Raw genomic sequence first — 19,223 nt, 5'->3', positions numbered from 1 at the left:
TTAATAATTATAGTAGGGTCAATAATACTACATCCTATTTTGGTAATTACTTTTTAATTGTGAACCCAATATGTCAATCTCCCTTCTTCCATACATGCTAAAAACCATATTTTAATTGTTTTAAATTATTTTCACTTATTTTTTAAAATAATCATATAAATATAAAAGTGAAAATAAAAGCTAATATATAAAAATTATTTTTAAAACATAGAAAATAGAATAATTTAGGTTATTAAATAGATTTTTATTTTATAAAATATTTTTTTAAAACGATAATTTATATTTTCCCGCGCCTCTAATTTTCGCGTTTTTGTAAGAATGCTTGGAATGGTGAACAATGAGTGGCTCCACTACGACAAATGATGCCTGGGATTCCAAGGGTAATAGTTTCATGTATCAAATGATTGCCGGAGGGCTTTTATTTCTTTGTATTTTTCGAGGAGCACTGCCTGTCTTTTCCCCGCCTTATTACCATCATTTGAAAAAATTGGGATAGTTTTTAAAATATAAAATAATAACTTTTATATAAATATTAGAATAAAAATTTTAAACATAAGGTAATAATAAAAAAATAAAAAAAAGAGAAGTTGTGAAACGGAGACCAAGAAAGAAAAGCCAAATTTGATGCCAGCTGCAAGAGAACAGAAAGCTTCTTGGAAAGGCAGAAAAAAAAAAAAAAGAAAAAAAAAAAAGGAGAGGGAGAGAGGGTATTGATACGAGAAAAGAAAGAGAATAAAGAGCAAGTTGCAAAAATTCCAATAGGCCAAACCTTACTTTTCTCGGTTGCCTATTCTCTCTTTCCTCTTCTGCGTTTGCTTTTATTCCACGGCAGGCAGGTAAAAAGTCAAAAGATTCCTTTCTCTTTTCGGCTCGGCTTCGTTTCGGCTTCCATGCGCCGCTCCTAATCCCACACCGTCCTCTTTTGGATTTGCCTTCGGATTGACAGATTCGATTCCCCCTCTCGGCGTGCGCCACCCGGCAAAGCCATTACGCTTTGTTGAAAAATAGCCCCTCGACATTAAGGGGGCAACCCCACCGAATTTTGTGTTTTTGCATGGTGTCCCTGTCCTTTTGTGTTATTTTCTTGTTGCCCCATGATTTTCATGTATTTTACTCATGGCAAGGAATGACCAGCTCTAGGAAAAATCGAGCATTATACTAGGGCCTTTTGTTTTTATTTTTTTTTGCCTTCTTTTATTCGGTTAATTGATTACGGAGAGATGAGAAATATAATTCTTTCGAAATATTTTATTAAAATGATGAAATAATCCTCCAATTATAAATTTAACTTTGTTTTTACTTGAAAAATAATTTATTTTTTATATAAATACTTTTTACTATTTATATAAGTTTTTAAAGAAAATGTTATTTTTACAAAATAATAATAATAATGAGTTAAATTTTAAATTTTTTATTTTTATTAATCCTTTTAATTAAATAGCCCAATTTTTTTAGCTAATAAATAACCAAATATAATAATCTTAATTTCCTCGAAATACAAGAAATACAAGATATCACTGAAGAAGGTAAGATTTATTTCCAATTAATAGAAAAAAAAGAAAAAAAAAATCCATCACACAATTCAATGGGTTGTATTGTAAATTTAGAATGCATTCGGAGGAAGTGTTTATAGTTTTTTTAACACTTGGAACAATAAAATGTTAAAAAGACGAGAAATATTTTCTAAAATCACCGTCAAATACACTCTTAGATTAATTCCCACCAAATTAAGATGGAAATAAAAAATAAATAAAAACCCAGATTCACGACATTTCCTCAAAATTAAACTAAGAATTGCATGCCCATGAAGGTCTAATTCTAGAAAATAAAATCTTCCTTCCCAAGCCTACCCTACAAACAAAAACATGACCTTAGGGTGGAAGTGCTCACAAGACTAAAATCATTGTAACATCTATGCAAATAATAAGGCATTCCTAAAGCTTTCTAAAAGAAACATTTTCCACATAAATTATGATGGTTTTGGAAGGCACGGCTTTAAAATTCCCCTTAATTACTAAGGATACAAAACCTTTAGAGCATTTCAATCTAAATCATATACCCTATGGAGGAGAAGAAAAAACCTTAACAAAATTGAATGTGAGGGGAAAACAAGAGAGGTCCCAATGTTAGAAGAGGGTACATGCCTGCAGACTTAATACGATTTTGCGAAAAGTGCAACTTCTTCAGCTGGATCGCCTGTCATCAGGCATGTTTTCATGCCTTGAGGCTGTTCAAAAGGGAAACACCGAATCGTTGCCCCTGTTTCTTCTTTCACTCTTAGTTCCTCTGCATCACTATACCAACAAATGGAGAATGGCCTCAGAAACACTAGCATATTAAGTTGGATGAGTCAAAAATACAATGAAAGAAACAAATTTAATACCTAGCCGACCAAGGACCCCTTGCCCATTTTCCCTGAGAAATGGCCTCTTTCAGCTCATCATAGGAGCTGACATCCACAATGTTACTGTAGAAATATCCATCGATGTCAGCACAATAAATAAGCAAACAATGAAACAAGAATTATATAAAGCAAATTTTAATTCAACAAAGCGCAATAAGGAGGGCCTAAGAATGATGCTCATTTAACACCCGGAAAATAAAGGGGAGCTTCAAGATCAAAATGCATGGCTAGGTGTTTCTATACTCGCACATTAATGTTGTAAGTTGTAACCACCCAATGAGTGGCCACGAAACACTCTTAATCTAGTAAAAGTTTGTTGTCTCTTAGGTTCATAAAATTCAACATAAAACTTGGAGCAATTTGAATGAAGCACAGAAGCTTACAATCTTGGTTACAAGATTCTCACCAAGGTGCCCAAGTATCATTATAGCATATGCTGCATATACATATATGGAATTGAATTTGGAACCTGTTGACCCCTTTTCCACTCCCTTTACCACCTGACCAGGCTTCAGGCTATTGTATATGCTTCAAGCCTAATATATTAATCATTTTGAAGAATAAAACATCAGTTTACACAGAATAAGACATGATAAAGCAAAACTTGCCTATCTCGATAGGACGTTGCCCTTTCCAAAAGTGATGACTGAATCTCATCCAACTTATCTTTGACATATGCTACCAAAATTGAAGGTTCCATAGATATCCCAAAAACTTTCCCTTGCTTTCCAGGAACATCTCTCCTAGATATGACGACACTCCCGCTTGAAACATCACGAGGACCAATTTCAATCCTTAAAGGAACTCCCTGAAAAACCAAATTCTATTACCACACTACCAATAGTAACAACATATCAAGTGACAACATAATGTAAGAGAAAAGAAAAAAGATACATTGCAACAGAGCTCCTCAACTAAAAATAAATTTGAACCATCGCAGGGTAGACATAAAATGGAAAAGATCCAACATTCATATGATTAGAATTACTATGATGCAACGGAGGCTTCAATGTTGCAAGAACCATAACCGTCACAACATGCATGATATAAAATCATGATTCCAATGAGTTAACCAGCAGGCCATTGCAGGGTAGAAATAACATGGAATGGATAAAACATTCATATGGTTAGAATTACTATGATGCAAAGGGATTTTCTTTGGTCAGGGGTTGAGGAGCATAAGAGAGACCATCTCATTAGTTGGGACATAGTGTACAAGTCTAAAGGGGAGAGGGGACTAGGGGTTGGGAAAATTTTTGTAAGGAATCGTGCTCTCTTAGGAAATGGATTTGGAGGTTTCCTAAGGAGAGTTTTGCTCTTTGGCATCAGGTTATTCTAAGCATATATGGACACATACTAATGGGTGGGATGCCAACACTATAGTCAAGTGGTCACATCGTTGCCCTTGGAAAGCCATTGCATAAGTCTTTTAGGATTTTTCCAATACACGTGATTGGTTGTGGGAGATGGGGCAAGAATTCATTTCTAGGAAGACTTGTGGGCGCAGATGAACCTTTGTGTTCTTAATTCCCAAGTCTATTCAAAATTGTCACAGCTAAAAACAGTACTATTTCACCAGTTCTTGGGTCCACTAATCCTTTCTTTTGGAATTTAAACATTTATCACAATCTTTCGAATTTTGAGATGGGAAATCTTGAAAGACTAATGTCCTCTCTTTCTTGTTTGCACTTATCCCCATTTGTTCCTAATGCGAGAGCTTGGTCCTTATCTCCTTTGGGTTTGGGTTTATTAACAATAAAGTTTTTATTGTAAGTCTCGTCTAACCATACCAATCCAACTCCATTTTTCCCTATTAATTTTGTTTAGAAATCACAAGCCCTAATTAAGGTCAAGTCCTTTGTTTAGTTAGTGGCACACAAGAAAGTAAACACAAATGACATGCTATAAATGAGAAGACCCTACAAAGCCCTCAATCCTAATGTTTGTTTGTCAAGTATGGAGAGTAGTGAAACGGTAGATCATCTTTTCGTACATTGTCCTTTGACTTTGGGGCTATGACAAAGATTATTTAGATTGACTCATTTGGATTGGGTTCCTCCTAAGAATATATGTGACATGATGACCATCTCATATAAAGGGTTGTGAAGTTCTAGTAGAAGCAAGGTGTTGTGACAGTTCGCTTGTCTTGCTTTGATGTGGGTTGTGTACTTGTGTGATGGGAAAGAAATGCTAGGATTTTTTAGGAGAAAGCAAGAACTTCAGTCTTTGGGATATTATTCATTTCTTAGCCTCCTTTTGGACCTCTTGTACCATAACTTTTAAGGGTATTCCCCTTAATATGATTCAACTTGATTGGATGTTGGTATGCAAGTCTAAAGGTGTGGACTAGCAAGGACTGATTTCTTTTTGTATATTCCCATATGGGTTGTGGCACCTCATAGTTGTATAGATTTACTTAGTTGGTGTTTGTTTTTTTACTTAACTCTAAATAAAACTTTAATGTTTAATAATGTTAAGTATTAGGTTGTTTTTTTTTTTTTTTGTAATATTCTATTTCTAACAAGCATTAAAAAGTAAAGAAAAATCAACATGTTGTTTTTTCCCTTTAGAAAAAGTCAAATATTTTGGCTTTCCTATTTAGCAAAAAGTTCATAATAAGTCATAAAAAAGTAAAAAAACAAGCAACCTAAAGTCTGAAAGTAAATTACTTTCAGCAAAAAGCTAAAAAAATAAACACCCTCTTAGTATTTTGGAGGTTCCTACATACTTTTTGTGTATGTTTTTTAGAGGATTCCTCATCCTTCTATTGTACTTATTCTTCCTTACCTCTATATATTATATTGTTGTTTCTCATCAGATCAAAAAAATAAAAATAAAAAATTACTATGATGCAACTGAGGCTTCAATGTTGCATGAACCATAAACCTCACAACATGCATGATATAACATCATGATTCCAATGGATCAACCAGCAAGCAGCTCATATTGCTTTGTGTTTGTGACCATATTGCTTGGCCAGAAGTGGCAGCCTCAAAATAATAAGGTTGCTGAGTTGTGATTTTAAGGCTTTGTTGAGTTGAGTTGAGGTTATGCCACTATTGTCAAAAAATAAAGGCGATGTCAAGGCGATAAAACTCTTTTTAGCCTAAGGTGAAAGGTGAAAGGTGAAAAACAAGGTGATAGCCTGATTACAGTAAGACAATAAAAAATATACATATTTACCTATTCGATACTCAACCAATATAAATGTTGTCTTCAACAATCAATAATATTAATTTTTTATCATTGATGTCTGATGATGTCCTATAAAATTAACAAAATAGTAATAATTATTCAAAATGTTAAATATTATACCCTATATCATAAGAAACATCATATTGTTTAAAGATATTCATCTTGTTTAAATGCATATTCTAATTTTTCAACCATCTAAAAAGCAAAATAAAAAACAAAATAAGAGATTGAACATTCTAGAGAAGCTTTAGGCGTCATCATCATGAGTCATCATTGAAATTAAAATTGTCATCACTTCCATCAAGACTAGATTGATAGCCCTCCATCTTATTATCTCTATGATTGATTACATAATATTTTATTTTATACTTTGTTTAATCCAATGTTAGATTGAATGAAATTATAATCTAAGTATATTTAATCTTAACTCATGGTCAAAGGTGATCGTCTCTATGCCTTGTGCCTTATCTCAAGGATATTGCCTAGGCGTTGCCTTTTTTAAGCTGTCTTGCCTAGATCTTCAAGAGGCGAGTTTTATCTGCCCCACCTGACCTGATGGCCTAGGCGACCCAAGCAATTGCCTTTGATAACACTAGGTTATGCGAGGATTGATTCAAGAATGTACAGACCTTCATCTCCCAGAAATTGAATTTCCATCCAGGGGTTCTCTGATCTGAGTCATCAACTTTAACTTTAATATTTGCAGATTTTAAAACTTCTGTCACAGATGATGCAGCATTGAGAACTCCTGTTTTTTCATCAGCCTTCTTCCAGATTGGTATGATTACCACCTGGAAAAATGCAATAGGTGTTAAAATATAAAATTGTCAAATCAACAAGCATTAAGAACAAAAAAATGCAGAACTAAAACAATGAGTTATAATCTCCAAGTACCATATGGCAAGAAGCAAAACTTGGAGCAGTCTCTAATTGGAATGTATATAAACTGGATCTAACAACACTGATCAGATAGTAAGTAATACCTGTATTGGAGCAATTTTTGGGGGAAGCATCAAACCAGCATCATCTCCATGGGTCATGATGATACCACCAATAAAACGGGTGCTGACTGCCCATGATGTCTGCCATATGTGTTGTCTTTGTCCATTTTCATCAGTGAACTATACAAGCATTCATTTTGGTCAACACTATATCCATTGATAGTTGAAATGAACAAAAATAATGTTCGCATGTAGAGAGCTACTTAAATAAAAATTAAATATATAAACGCTCAAGTTGGTTGAAATGTGAGAGTGCATGTACGTGCACAAGTTAAGACACTAGCGTCCATGCCCATGTTACATGGTAAGGCACCAAGTAGGCCATTCTTACTTCACACTCTTAACAAATGCAGATTGCTCTTCTTGAATCTGTTAGTTATGTATTATCACTGGGACCCAAGACACAAAAAAACACTAAAGAGAAAAGGCAATATCAAGACTACTGATCAAGGACAAGTGTTGAGTTGCAAATGGATCAGGAAGTGAAAGTAGTATTTAACTAAGAATGCAACTAAGATAGGTCACTTGGTTTGCTGTGCTCAAAAAATCCAATATTCAAAATCTTGCCATTGTGGTGCCATATGATAGACACAATGCAAATAACAGAAGTATTTCTGGAAATATCTTTTGAATTCCTCTTGGGATGATCAGAGTTAGTGTGGGTTAAGTTGAGTCTTTCGTTAAGTTTTTATTTTGGTTAGTGGTTTACTTTTTATCCACTTTCTATTTCTTTTAGGCTCCGTTTGGATCATGGAAAGTCCTAGGAGAAAAAAAGGTAGGAAGGAATCAAAGTTTTTTTGTTTGGTTTGTTGTGGGAAATAAGAAGTAAAGTCAAATATAATGAATATTTAGAAAATTTTATACATTTTAAAATTCATTATTTATATAGAAGAGAGAAGTAGAGTAATAAATTGGGGGAAGCATGTTGGAAAATTTTATTGATTTTAATCCTATTTCTTATTTTCTTTCACTTTTTCTTTCCTTCCAATTTTTACCCACTATTCTCGTCGTCTCACACCTTCTATTAAACTTTCCAAGAACTTCAGAAAAATTCTTAGTCCCCTACTTATTTTAGGAAAGAGTTATATTTCTTTTAATTTCAACTTAATATTTTTTTTTTTTTTTTGATAAGTAAAGAGATTGAATTAAAAAACCACCAAAGCAGTGGCTTAAAATTACAAGAAAAGAAAACACCTCTCACACCCTAGCTGAACGCCAAGGTCAGAGGAGCTTCTCTACCCACACCCTTAACGGGTTGCCACCCAACCAACAAAATCAACTAAGGTCGAGGGACCATTTTTATTCCTTTTCCTAGACCAATTTTTATTCCTATAAGGAAAGATAAAGAATTAGAAAAGTTGTCCTATTAGGGAAGAGAGTAAAAAATTTTCAATTCGGGCCTATCTATTTAGTCTTTCAAAGTAGGGAGTCAGAATTTTAATAAAAATTTACTACATTTACTATGTGCACCTTTTGAAGGTGTGATTGTCTTCTGCCTAAGTGTAATTGTCTTCTGCCTAAGTGTGACTGCTTAGCAAATGGTAGATGTGATTGTGTATGAATCTTGGTGTGATTGTCAAGGATTTCCCTTCTTCTTTTCAGCAACTGTTGGTCCTTTCATCTCATTCTATAATTCAAGAAACTCCCAAAGACCTTGCATCGATAACCCAATGCAAAATGACCTCCAAACTTAGACTAGATTCACTTGTAAATGAATAAGAAAGAGAAAAAGAAGATAGAAAAAAGTGACAATAAAGCAAACAAAACTAACACTGAAAGTGCCTCTCCAAAAACACATAGGAAAAAAGTGCCTCACCTATTGTTTGCCCAACACACTATTTTTTGTGAGGCATGGAAGGATCAAATGATGTATCTGAGTTAGATTTTGATGTGGCTTGAGGCAATCTCTGGGCTGAAGATCAAATATGGAAAAAAGTGAATTGATTACAATTGGGAGTGTTTCTAATGCAGAGGAGTCGGTGACTATTATGGGGTGTAGAGTGTCACAGCCATGATGAAGGGTCAAGGGTCCCTAGGATCCTTTAGTATCTTTGCTTTCTTTAATTTAATTTCATTTAGTTTCCTTGTCTTGCCTATCCTCTGTAAGGCAAGTAACCTATATAAAATAAGGAGAGTGTAATGGGAAAAGGCGTGAAAAAGAATCTCAATAAGAAAAACCCAGAATTTGTTCTCTCAATTTGCATCTTCTCCTTGGGTCATAAGATTTGGTATCAGCAATGGTCTTAGCACCAATCATGGAAGAAGGGACAAGAGCGCAAGAACAACATAGACTTGAAGATTTTGTTAAACAGTTGAAGGACTCATTGGATAAACTAGCAGCCACCTTGTCAGAATTGTCGAAGAAGGTCGCAACTATAAACTTGAAATTGAAACATGCGACTTCGAGAGTAGAGGAGTCAGGTAATGGGGATGGTGTTTTAATCAATAGAAGTAGGATAGGCTATCACTCACACGATACAAACTCCTTTCAGAACTAGGTTTTCCAAACTCGGTATTTCAAATTTTAAAGGTGGTAATTCTAGTGGGTGGATTTACAAATGTGATGGATTTTTTAAAATTAATGGAATAAGGGATCATGAGAAGGTAGGATTGGTTTCCTTAAATTTAGAAGGGTCTTAGAATGGTTTCAAGGGTATGAGGTTAGTAACAAGGAAATCGATTGAGGATAGTTTTCGATAGATATTGTTTCTAGGTTTGGCCCTAGTGCTTATGATAGTCCTATTATAGGCAAATAACCAAACTAAAATAGGTTCCCATGGTTAGGGCATACCAAGAGTAGTTTGAAGCATTGATGGCCATAACTAGTTGGTTGTCAAAGGAGTTTCTATTCAATGTTTCATTACTGGCTTGAAAGAGGCAATTAAAAATCAAGTCACCATGTGTCAATTGAACATGCCAGCCCAAGCCATCAGGTTAACCTTGCTGCATGAAAGGGCAATGGAGGCAATTCTCAAGAAAGTCAAAGGCTCTAATACAAGTGGGGGGAATATAGTGAACTCTACGGGAATCAAAATGGTCAATGACCACCCATTAAAAGGATTTCAGCTGCAGAGATACAAAAGAGATAGGAAAAAAGGATTTGTTATTATTATGATGAGAAGTACGAGTCTGACCATAAATGTAAAAGGAAAAGCAGATTTTTCTATTAGATGGTGATGAAAGTGAAGGGGAAGCGACATGTGAAGCTGAAAACAATATTAAGGAGGATGATCTTGTGGTTTCAATCAACGTAATATCTGGTTCAACTTCTCATCAAACCATGAGGATCCATGGCAACATCAAGAAGAAGGCCATCACCATGTTGATTGACTCAAGAAGCACTCATAACTTCCTTGATCCTGTAGTGGCCAAAAGAACAAGGTGCTCAATACAAACTATCAACCCCATGAAGGTGGTGGTGGTAGACAAAACTAAAATCACTAGAGATGCAATTTGAAGGCAATTGACATGGAACATGAAAGGAAAGGAATTTCAAGTAGAATTGAGACTCAAACCTTTAGGTGGGTGCTATAGGGTATTGGGAAGTCAATGGCTAGCAGAATTGTGATCCATCCTGTGGGATTTCAAGAATTTTAGAATGGAACTTATTGTTGATGGAAGGAAATTCATGTTGAGAGGTGCCACTACAGGCCTCAGCAAGTTAGTTTCAGCAGGTCAAATTCAAAAGGATTTAAGGCACGTGTCTCAAGCATCTACAACTCAAAGTTTCTCTATACAAGCGGATAAGAAAAATGTAGTTGAAGAGAGAGGAAAAGAACCTAAGGAATTGGCCCATCCGTTGCAACGATACTTGACAATATTTCCAAGCCTAAGGGTTTACAACCTCAAAGAGTACATGACCATAAAATTCCACTTGAACCAAGGACAACCACACCTAACATTACACCGTAGAGGTAAGTTTATGCACACAAAAAAAAAAAAAAAAAATTTGAAAAGGCAGTACAAGAAATGCTTGAAGCTGGGACTATACATAAAAGTGTGAGCCCTTTCTCTTTGCCTATGCTATTGGTTAAGAAGGACAAAACAGGAAGAATGTGTGTCAACTACAGGGCCCTGACCCGAATTACTATTAAAGATAAGTTCCCAATCCCTATCATTAATGAGGAGTTGGATGAATTGTTTGGAGCAAAGTATTTTTCCAAGTTAGATCTCATATCATGATATCATCAAATCAGAGTACATGATTTAGATGTCCATAAAACAGCCTTTAGGACTCATGAGGTCAGTTTTCACCACATGGTATCAGAGCAGGCTGAGGTCTAAAACTTCTCTAATTTTGTTTTTCCTCCAGGCCTATTCACTCAAACTTTCCATAATTTCGTCCATATCCTTCTTTGGAAAAATGTCGAACACATCTGAAATTTACCTCTGCTACCAAACAAGGTACCAAATCCGTCATTGAATATTATAATATTCTAGAGGGACTTTGGCTAGAATTAGATCTTTATCAAATGTGGAAATGGAATGCGTGAATGACACAAAAAAACAATAGCATGGGATTGAACAAGAAAGAATGTTCAACTTTCTAGTTGGACTTTACCTGAAATTTGATGAGGCTTGTGGTAGAATTTAGGCAAGGATCCTCTACCATCCATAAGAGAGGCCTTTTACTTATGTTTGAGAAGAAAAAAGGTTGAAAGGGAGTCATGCCCAGGAAACCAGAAAAATTGATTTCAACCTTCGAGAATTCTCCACCAATGGTTTCCAAAACCACCCCTGGTTGGAGGAAACATGGAGACAAGGACAAACTTTGGTGCAACTACTGCAACAAGCGTCAACATACCAATGAAATGTGCTGGAAACTCCATGGAAGACCACAACCTGAAACCAAATCTGCTCAAAAGGAAACTGGAAACAGCCATGAAGCCAAAACAGGGCAGACTCAACTGTTGTTGAGGAATCCCAAGAGGCCTTACTGAACAAAGATGACATTGATAAGCTGAAGAAGCTCTTGATGAAGTTTGAGAATCAAAACACAGCCACAAGTTTTTGTTCCATAGCTCAGACAAGTAGTATCTTTGCCTTAAATGCCTTTGAAATGAATTAGTCTCATGCTTGGATCATTGATTCAGGTGCCTCCAATCATATGAACAGTTTCTTTAATTTGTTTTCTACATATACCATTTGTTCTAGACAACAAAAAATTAAGGTTGCAGATGGTTCTTTTTAACCCATTGTTGGTAAAGGAACAATCCAAATAACTCAATCCTTAGTTTTCAAAAATATGTCTTACATTTTCCCAATTTGACCTATAATTTGTTATCTATAGGCAAACTCACCCAAGATTTGCAGTGTTATGTGATTATTACCTCTTCTGGTTGCACTTTTTATGACTATGTGATGGGGAAGATGATTGGGCATCCTAAACTAAGGGATGGGTTGTACTACCTGGATGCAGATTTGGAGCTTAATAATCTGAACCCTCAAGGTTTGGTTTCTACTACTACTTCTAGAATAAATCAGATATGGCATTCCCATAGATGGTTAGGTCATTCCTCTTTTACAGTTCTAAAAAGACTCTTTCCTTACTTGTTTGCAAATATTGATATCAAGGATTTGTAATGTGAAAGTTGTGAACTTGCAAAACATCATCGGATACCTCTTCAAATATATACTTGAAATAGTTTTCCTCCATTTAGTTTGATACATTCTGATGTTTGGGATTCATCTTGTGTCACCAATATTTCCGGATAACAATGGTTTGTTACATTTATAGATGATTGTACTCGTTCTACTTGGATACATCTTATGAAATCTAAATCTGAAGTATTATCTATTTTTTCATCTTCTCATAGTTTTTATCCAAAACCAATTTGGAGTGAAAATCCATAATCTTAGGACAAATAACAGGCAGGGAATATTTCAACCAAACATTGATTGTTTATCTTCAAAATGAGAGTGTCATCATATGTAGACACACTCAACAAAATGGGGTTATCAAAAGGAAAAATTGGCACTAATTAGAAGTTACCCGTGCTCTACTTATTAAATGAATGTTCTAAAAACATAATGGGGAGAAGTCATTTTGACAACCACTTACTTCATAAATACGATGATGCCTAATAGGGTCTTGATTTCAAATCCCCCACAAAAAGACTCCACTCTTTGTTTTCTAATTTTCAGGGATTTAGTAAATTGCCTCTAAAGATAGTCGGGTGTCTATCCTATGTCCATGTTCATAATCATTTAAGAGGGAAACTTGACCCTCGAGCAATTTGTTGCATTTTTTTAGGCTACTCATCCACAAAAAAGAGATACAATTGTTACCATCCAACCCCGTAAAAAAAATATGTTACAAGGGATGTAACTTTAGTGGAAAACAAATCCTTTTAAGGAAACACCTATCTTCATGGGGAGAAAGATGATATGGAAGATAGATGGTGGGATCTTGAATGTGAACCTTCGTTGTACTCCTGTACACTAAATTAAAATGACTCCTAAGGTCCCTTTCCTCAAATAATTTTTTCCTCTTCTAATGAATATATTCAAAATTCCAATATCACTTTTGAAAATCCTATGGTAGCTGAAAATAAAGCACCTCCTATAGTCAAAATGTATTCCTAAAGAAAGCAGCCTGCAATTCCTTTGCAAGACCCAATTATTGACTCTAAAACATGTACTGGAAAAGGTAATCAAAATCTCACCCTAAATAATGATCTAGATTTACCCCTTGCTCTTAGAAAAGGAACTGGATCTTGCACAATTCACCCTATTTCTCAGTTTGTGTCCCTACAAAATTTATCACCTCAATACAAGGCCTTTACCACACAATTATTCAGTCATGGAATTCCCATAACTGTTGAGGAAGCTCTAAGCTTGGAACCACGAAAGGAGGCTATGAAAGAAGGAATGAGAACATTGAAGAAAAACAAAGACTTGAGAAATCGTGGATTTGCCAAAAGGTTGCAAGACCATGGGGTGGAAATGGATTTATACTATTAAGCATAAAGTTGATGGTTCAGTGTAAAGGTATAAGGCAAGACTCATGGCAAGAGGGTACATACAAGCTTATAATGTTGATTATCAAAACACTTTTATCCCTGTAGCTAAGATGAACACCATCCGGATTTTATTGTCTCTAGTAACAAATCAAAACTAGCCATTGCAACAATTTAATGTGAAGAATGCATTCCTCTATAGAGACTTGGAAGAGGGGGTATATAAAGATGTTCCACCTGATTTTTCTCATATATTGCTATTTACCCATAAAAAAAAATAAAAAAATAAAAAGCCTATCCAGAGATTACCAAGCCCATGGTGAGAAGAGGCTATAAACAAAGCCAAGGTGACCATGCATTATTTATCAAACTTTCTACTCATGGAAAGGTATCTGCCTTAATTGTGTGTTTGTAGATGTTGTAATGGTTACCAGAGATGATTTAATAGAGATTGAAAAACTCAAGTCTTATTTGGCAACTAAATTTGAAATTAAAGATTTAGGAGGTCTTAGATCCTTCCTAGGAATTGAGGTAGCAAGATCAGAACAGAGTATTTTTATATCTCAACAAACATATGTATTGGATTTACTCAAAGAAACAGGATTGTTGGAGTGCAAACCAGAAGAAACACCAATTGATGCCAACCACAAGCTTAGGGACATAACAGAGGAAACTATGAGAGAATGGTGGGGAAGCTCATTTGTTTCTCAAACACCAAACCTGATACTCCATATGCGATTAGTATTGTGAGTCAATTCATGCATTCTTCACTAAAACTTCACTTGAAAGTTGTGTATAAAACACTCAAGTATCTCAAGTCTTCTTCGGACAAGAGAATTTTGTACAAGAATAATGGAAATGTCCTATTAGAGGCCTAAACCAATGCAAATTGGGCAGGATCCCTAACTGATAGGAATCTGCTACAGGGCATTGCACTCTACTTAAAGGTAATCTTGTCACATTGGAGGGGTAAGAAGTAGTCAATGGTAGCTCGGTCTAGTGCAGAGGCTGAATTCAGGGCAATGGCCTAAGGGATTTACTTTGGATTAAGATAATGCTTACAGATCTTAGAGTCAAGACTCAAGTGCCTATGATGATATACTGTGACAACAAAGCCGCCACAAACATAGCACATAATTTGATGCATCACGATAGAACTAAACATGTAGAAATTGACTGGCACTTCATCAAAGGAAAAACGGACAATGGGTAAAATTTGTACTCCTTATGTTGCTTCAACTAAGCAGCTGGTCGATTTTCTCACTAAGGGTCTATCAAGCTCAACATTTCATCAATTCTTGGACACGCTTGGCATGCCAAATATCTTTGCATCCGCTTGAGGGGGAGTGTTGAAATTCTGCCATATGAAATTCCTAATAATCTTATAGAATCTCCATAATATTAGGAAATCTCATTCTCTAAGATTTTGTATATTTCCTTGTATGCATTCTATCTTAAAAGGTAATGATCTTGTAAGCAAATAGGTTGTCATTGACCCTAGAATTATGCCTAGGCAGAATATATAGTTTCCTAGAATATACTATCATGTATAAAATCCCATATAAAATCTCAATTATTCATCACCAATGAAAATCAGTTTTCACCATACATTTATTTTGCACTCACTTAGAAATGAAGATGTTAGCTAAGTAGAGAGGTGTTCACAGAAATTCCTTGTTTAACAAAAGAGCTTGTTATCTTCTACAATTTCCTCAACAAAAACCATTGATCCATTCACAAATTGATAAACATGTTATACTCTATGCTTAAAAAAATCAAAAATATTTTTAAGAGAGAAATGATAGACCTAGGTAAACAATATACTCAGTTCGCAGCTGAGCACTGAATATCAGAAAACATGGCCTAGAATGAATATTAGAAAACAAGTGAAGTCAAATGACAAGAACCTGTGTTCCAAAAGCACGAGAAAAATTCTGTCCAAGGTTGTGGCTGGTTCCAGCCTGTAGAGCCTTCCGATCACCCATCATAGCCTCAATTGTATAGGTCCTAACAGCACCAGCAAATGTCTCCACTTTTGATTTTCGACCTGTAATAACAGGTATTGCAGCTTGCTCATAAGCAAATTTTGTATAGACATCAATCATCTGTAATGCCTGCAGTTTACAATCTGTTAAATGAAGACAAGAAAACATAAGAAAGATTAGGAGTGGTTTTCAGATAGATATCATGAATACCTCTTTTTCTGCCTCTTCAGGGGTGGCATGAGCAGTGTGGCCCTCTTGCCAGAGAAATTCAAGAGTCCTCACAAATGGTTTTGTCCGCATCTCCCATCTCGTAACATTTGCCCACTGAAAGAAATCAATTACAAACAAAAGGTGAACAGGTAATAAATCATATAACAGGAGACAATTTGAGTAACATGCAAATCAATGCACCTGTCTGTAAGGAAAAAGAAAAGAAAAAAGAAAAAGCAATGCACCTGATTAATCATGAGAGGAAGATCACGGTAGCTATGAATCCACTGAGTGAACATGTGGTTTACTATGGTTTCACTTGTAGGTCGAACCTGCCAGAACCTCAAGAAGTGCAACAATCAAAGCCAAAACTCAGATCATAGTTTGCCATGAACTTAAACTGGCATGTAATTCAATTCTAATCATAAAGCACACAATGGTCACTTGTTATGAACCAGTTGTGAGGAAAAATTGTACCACAAGTTTTTCTTCAAGTTCCTTTCCCCCTCCAATTGTCACAAGTGCTAATTCTGGACTGAAACCTTCAACATGGCTTGCTTCTTTTTCAATAAATGAGTATGGTATAAACTGCAATGGAAAACAGGATAAAGACATCAAACAACTGGAAATGCCTATCACACCTTCTTCCTTTCTGTAGCATGCTTATCACTGGTAATTTAACTGCCAATCAGGAAGAGCATTACTAAAAGGTACTGTAGCCTTACAGGAATTGCACAAAGCTACTATCAAACAGCAGAAAATAGGGATCTGTTTGATGATTGTTTTCGATAATAGTTTTTTGTTCTTCAGAACAAAAAACCATAAAAACACATTTGGCAATCAAAAACTACTTTCTGTTTTTTATTCTTTCAAAAACAGAAAACAGGAATAGAGCATTTTCAGATAACATCTTTTAGTTATTTTGACTTGTTTTTTTAGGGTTGTTTTAAAAAATAATTATACAAACATATACAATTATTAAAAATAAAATACTAGATATAAAAATTATTTTTAAAAATATTAAAAATTGGTTAAAAACATTTTAGGTTTCCCAACAAACTTTTATTCTATAAAATATCAAAGAACGGTTTTTGAAAATGATTCTCAAAAACTGGTTTTCAGAATTGTTTACAAAAAGAGTTACCAAACAGACCCTCATTTATCTAATATCCTCTATTCTCTCAATTATTCCTATAAAAACCAAACAAGACAACAACTCACTGGTTATTCCAAAGAAGATTGAACTTGAGACTGCTAGCTCAAGCTTCCAACTAATAATATCGAGAACGCTCAAAATGCACCCAAAAGCCTCTATGGTCATTCCATATTAATTAAAAAATAAAACAAAACTGGCTAATCCCAATGCCCATATTGAAATTTTTAAGAGCCAAAACTATAACTAGCTGTTCTTTTAAGAAACATTTTAATAAAGTATTGGTCAACCTAATCTACCATTCATTTCAATAGACAATAAATAAGAACAAGCATTAACTATATACAAAAGCAGGAAGATATCAAGATTCACAGCTGTAATATCTTTGCTTCCCCTACATTTCTAAGTAACCACGCACAGGGTTAAGAACTGCACCTGCGGGAAATACATGTTGCTGTGGCCAGTCTCCTTGAATTTCACGTTCAAATAATCCTGCAACAAAGTGAAGGGTAAGAAAAACTAACCCAATTCAGTCACAAAATAAGGCACTGATTCAACACCCTACGAAAAATAGTTTTCTTTCTACTAAGAGCTAGGCTAAAAAAATTCACTACAATTTTCCTTTTCAAAGATGAGATAAGTACTTTCTATACACTCAACAAACCCAAATCACTCCCACACCTATAGCAGCTTCCAAAAATCACGCAACCCTCCAATGGAAAAATCAATCAGAAACAGAAACCAATTGAACCCAGACCACCGAGAATTGTTTACTAGACAAGTACCTGAACTTTAGGACAATTACTCACCATATCTTGAAGCAGTTTTCTTGCTACAAGAACCAAATAAATGAATTTTTTTCTTTCAAAAGCAAGATAACTACAACCAACACTCTAAACAAACCTAAATCATTTCAAAAAATCACTCAAAAACAATATAACGGAGTAAAAAATAAAAAATAAACAGAAAACAACCTGAATTGCTTCCCAAATGGCGTAACCGTAAGGACGAATAACCATGGTGCCGCGAACCGGACCGTAATCAGCGAGCTCGGCGTTGGCTATGACGTCAAGGTACCAAGCATTGAAGTCCTGAGACCGAGGCGTGACGCTTTGGTCCTCGATTCGATCCTTCTGCGCCGCGACTCGGACCGGCTCGGTCTCCGGCGAGGCCTCTTTCTCTGCCGTGCTCTGGGCGGAGACTCCGCTGAAGCGCCGGACATGGTGGCGGCTCCGGAGAACCTCCGGAAACCGACGGGAGATGGCGGCCGAGGGCGAGAAGAGGGAGGAGAGAGAAGGTAGTCTCAGAACCACCATTCGGCTTTCGCTTTGAGGGCCGTGTAACGGAGGAGATGAGGTTTTGACATGGAAGTGTGTGTTATGGCGTATATACTATATAGTGAGTTATGGTCGTTCATCTTTGTCCACCGTACGATTGCTATACTATGGTTTTGTCAACCGGTGATGGGTGAATGGGAGCCGTTCTTAAAATTGAAATTACTCCCAAAAAAAACTGAAATAATTATCAACGAGCTATAATAATTAATAAAAGGAAAAAACAAATTACCTTATCTTCAGTTTTTTTTGGAAAATTTGAGGAAAAAAATAGGACGAAAAAGTTATGAGCCAAAAAATTAAGAGAAAAACAAAAAAATGAAAAAATAAATAAATAAATAAAACTTAATAAATTTTCATAAATTTTGTATCACAATTTGTAGATGACAACATTATTATTATATTCCTAGTTGTATTAGGTTATTAATAGAGGATATTTGGAAATTATTTAAGAATTTAAATATTTACTATTGTCTTCATATTTATGGGGAATCAACTATAACAGCAAATTGTTTAACTAAGAAATATATTCGTAATTTTGAATCAATCATTTAATTAATACAATGCTATAAATAAAATAAACAAAAATGTGAATGTCTCTTTAATTTTAAGTATACAATTTTTCAACTACAAACTTTTATGATCACTTGTTACGAACTCTTACGTTATGTTTGGTTCCGGGAAAGTATTAAGAAAAGTATTATAAAAAATAAATTTTTTATATTTGGTTTCACCATAAAATATATATATATATATAATATAAGACATCTCAACTACAAACTTTTACGATCACTTGTTACAAACTCTTATGCTACGTTTGGTTTCTGAAAAGTATTAGAAAAAATAATTTTTTTATATTTGGTTTCACCATAATATATATATATATAATTAAAATTTCACAAAGTTTTATATATTTTCAAATTATTTAATCTTTATATATATAAGAGGGAAATAAGTAAAATGAGTTTGAAAAATATTATAA

General features: G+C 34.9%; 1 protein-coding gene across 1 annotated transcript; it reads right to left on the bottom strand.

The window, feature by feature from the left end:
• Positions 1-1,937: 1,937 nt before the first annotated feature.
• On the bottom strand, positions 1,938-18,268 carry LOC100262997 (proline--tRNA ligase, chloroplastic/mitochondrial). Its single transcript, XM_002272705.5, has 11 exons — positions 17,882-18,268; positions 17,343-17,399; positions 16,232-16,342; positions 16,000-16,086; positions 15,755-15,868; positions 15,467-15,673; positions 6,583-6,720; positions 6,229-6,390; positions 3,013-3,212; positions 2,384-2,467; positions 1,938-2,294 (listed from the first exon to the last, which is right to left on the bottom strand). The coding sequence occupies exons 1-11, from the start codon at positions 18,221-18,223 to the stop codon at positions 2,153-2,155; spliced, it is 1,644 nt and encodes a 547-aa protein (XP_002272741.1). The 5' UTR covers positions 18,224-18,268; the 3' UTR covers positions 1,938-2,152.
• Between the last annotated feature and the right edge of the window lie 955 nt (positions 18,269-19,223).

This window comes from Vitis vinifera, chromosome 16, assembly GCF_030704535.1.
Source record: "Vitis vinifera cultivar Pinot Noir 40024 chromosome 16, ASM3070453v1".
NCBI classification, from domain to species: Eukaryota; Viridiplantae; Streptophyta; class Magnoliopsida; order Vitales; family Vitaceae; genus Vitis; species Vitis vinifera.
Note: the sequence above shows the minus strand (reverse complement) of the source record. Positions and strands in the feature narration are given on the sequence as shown.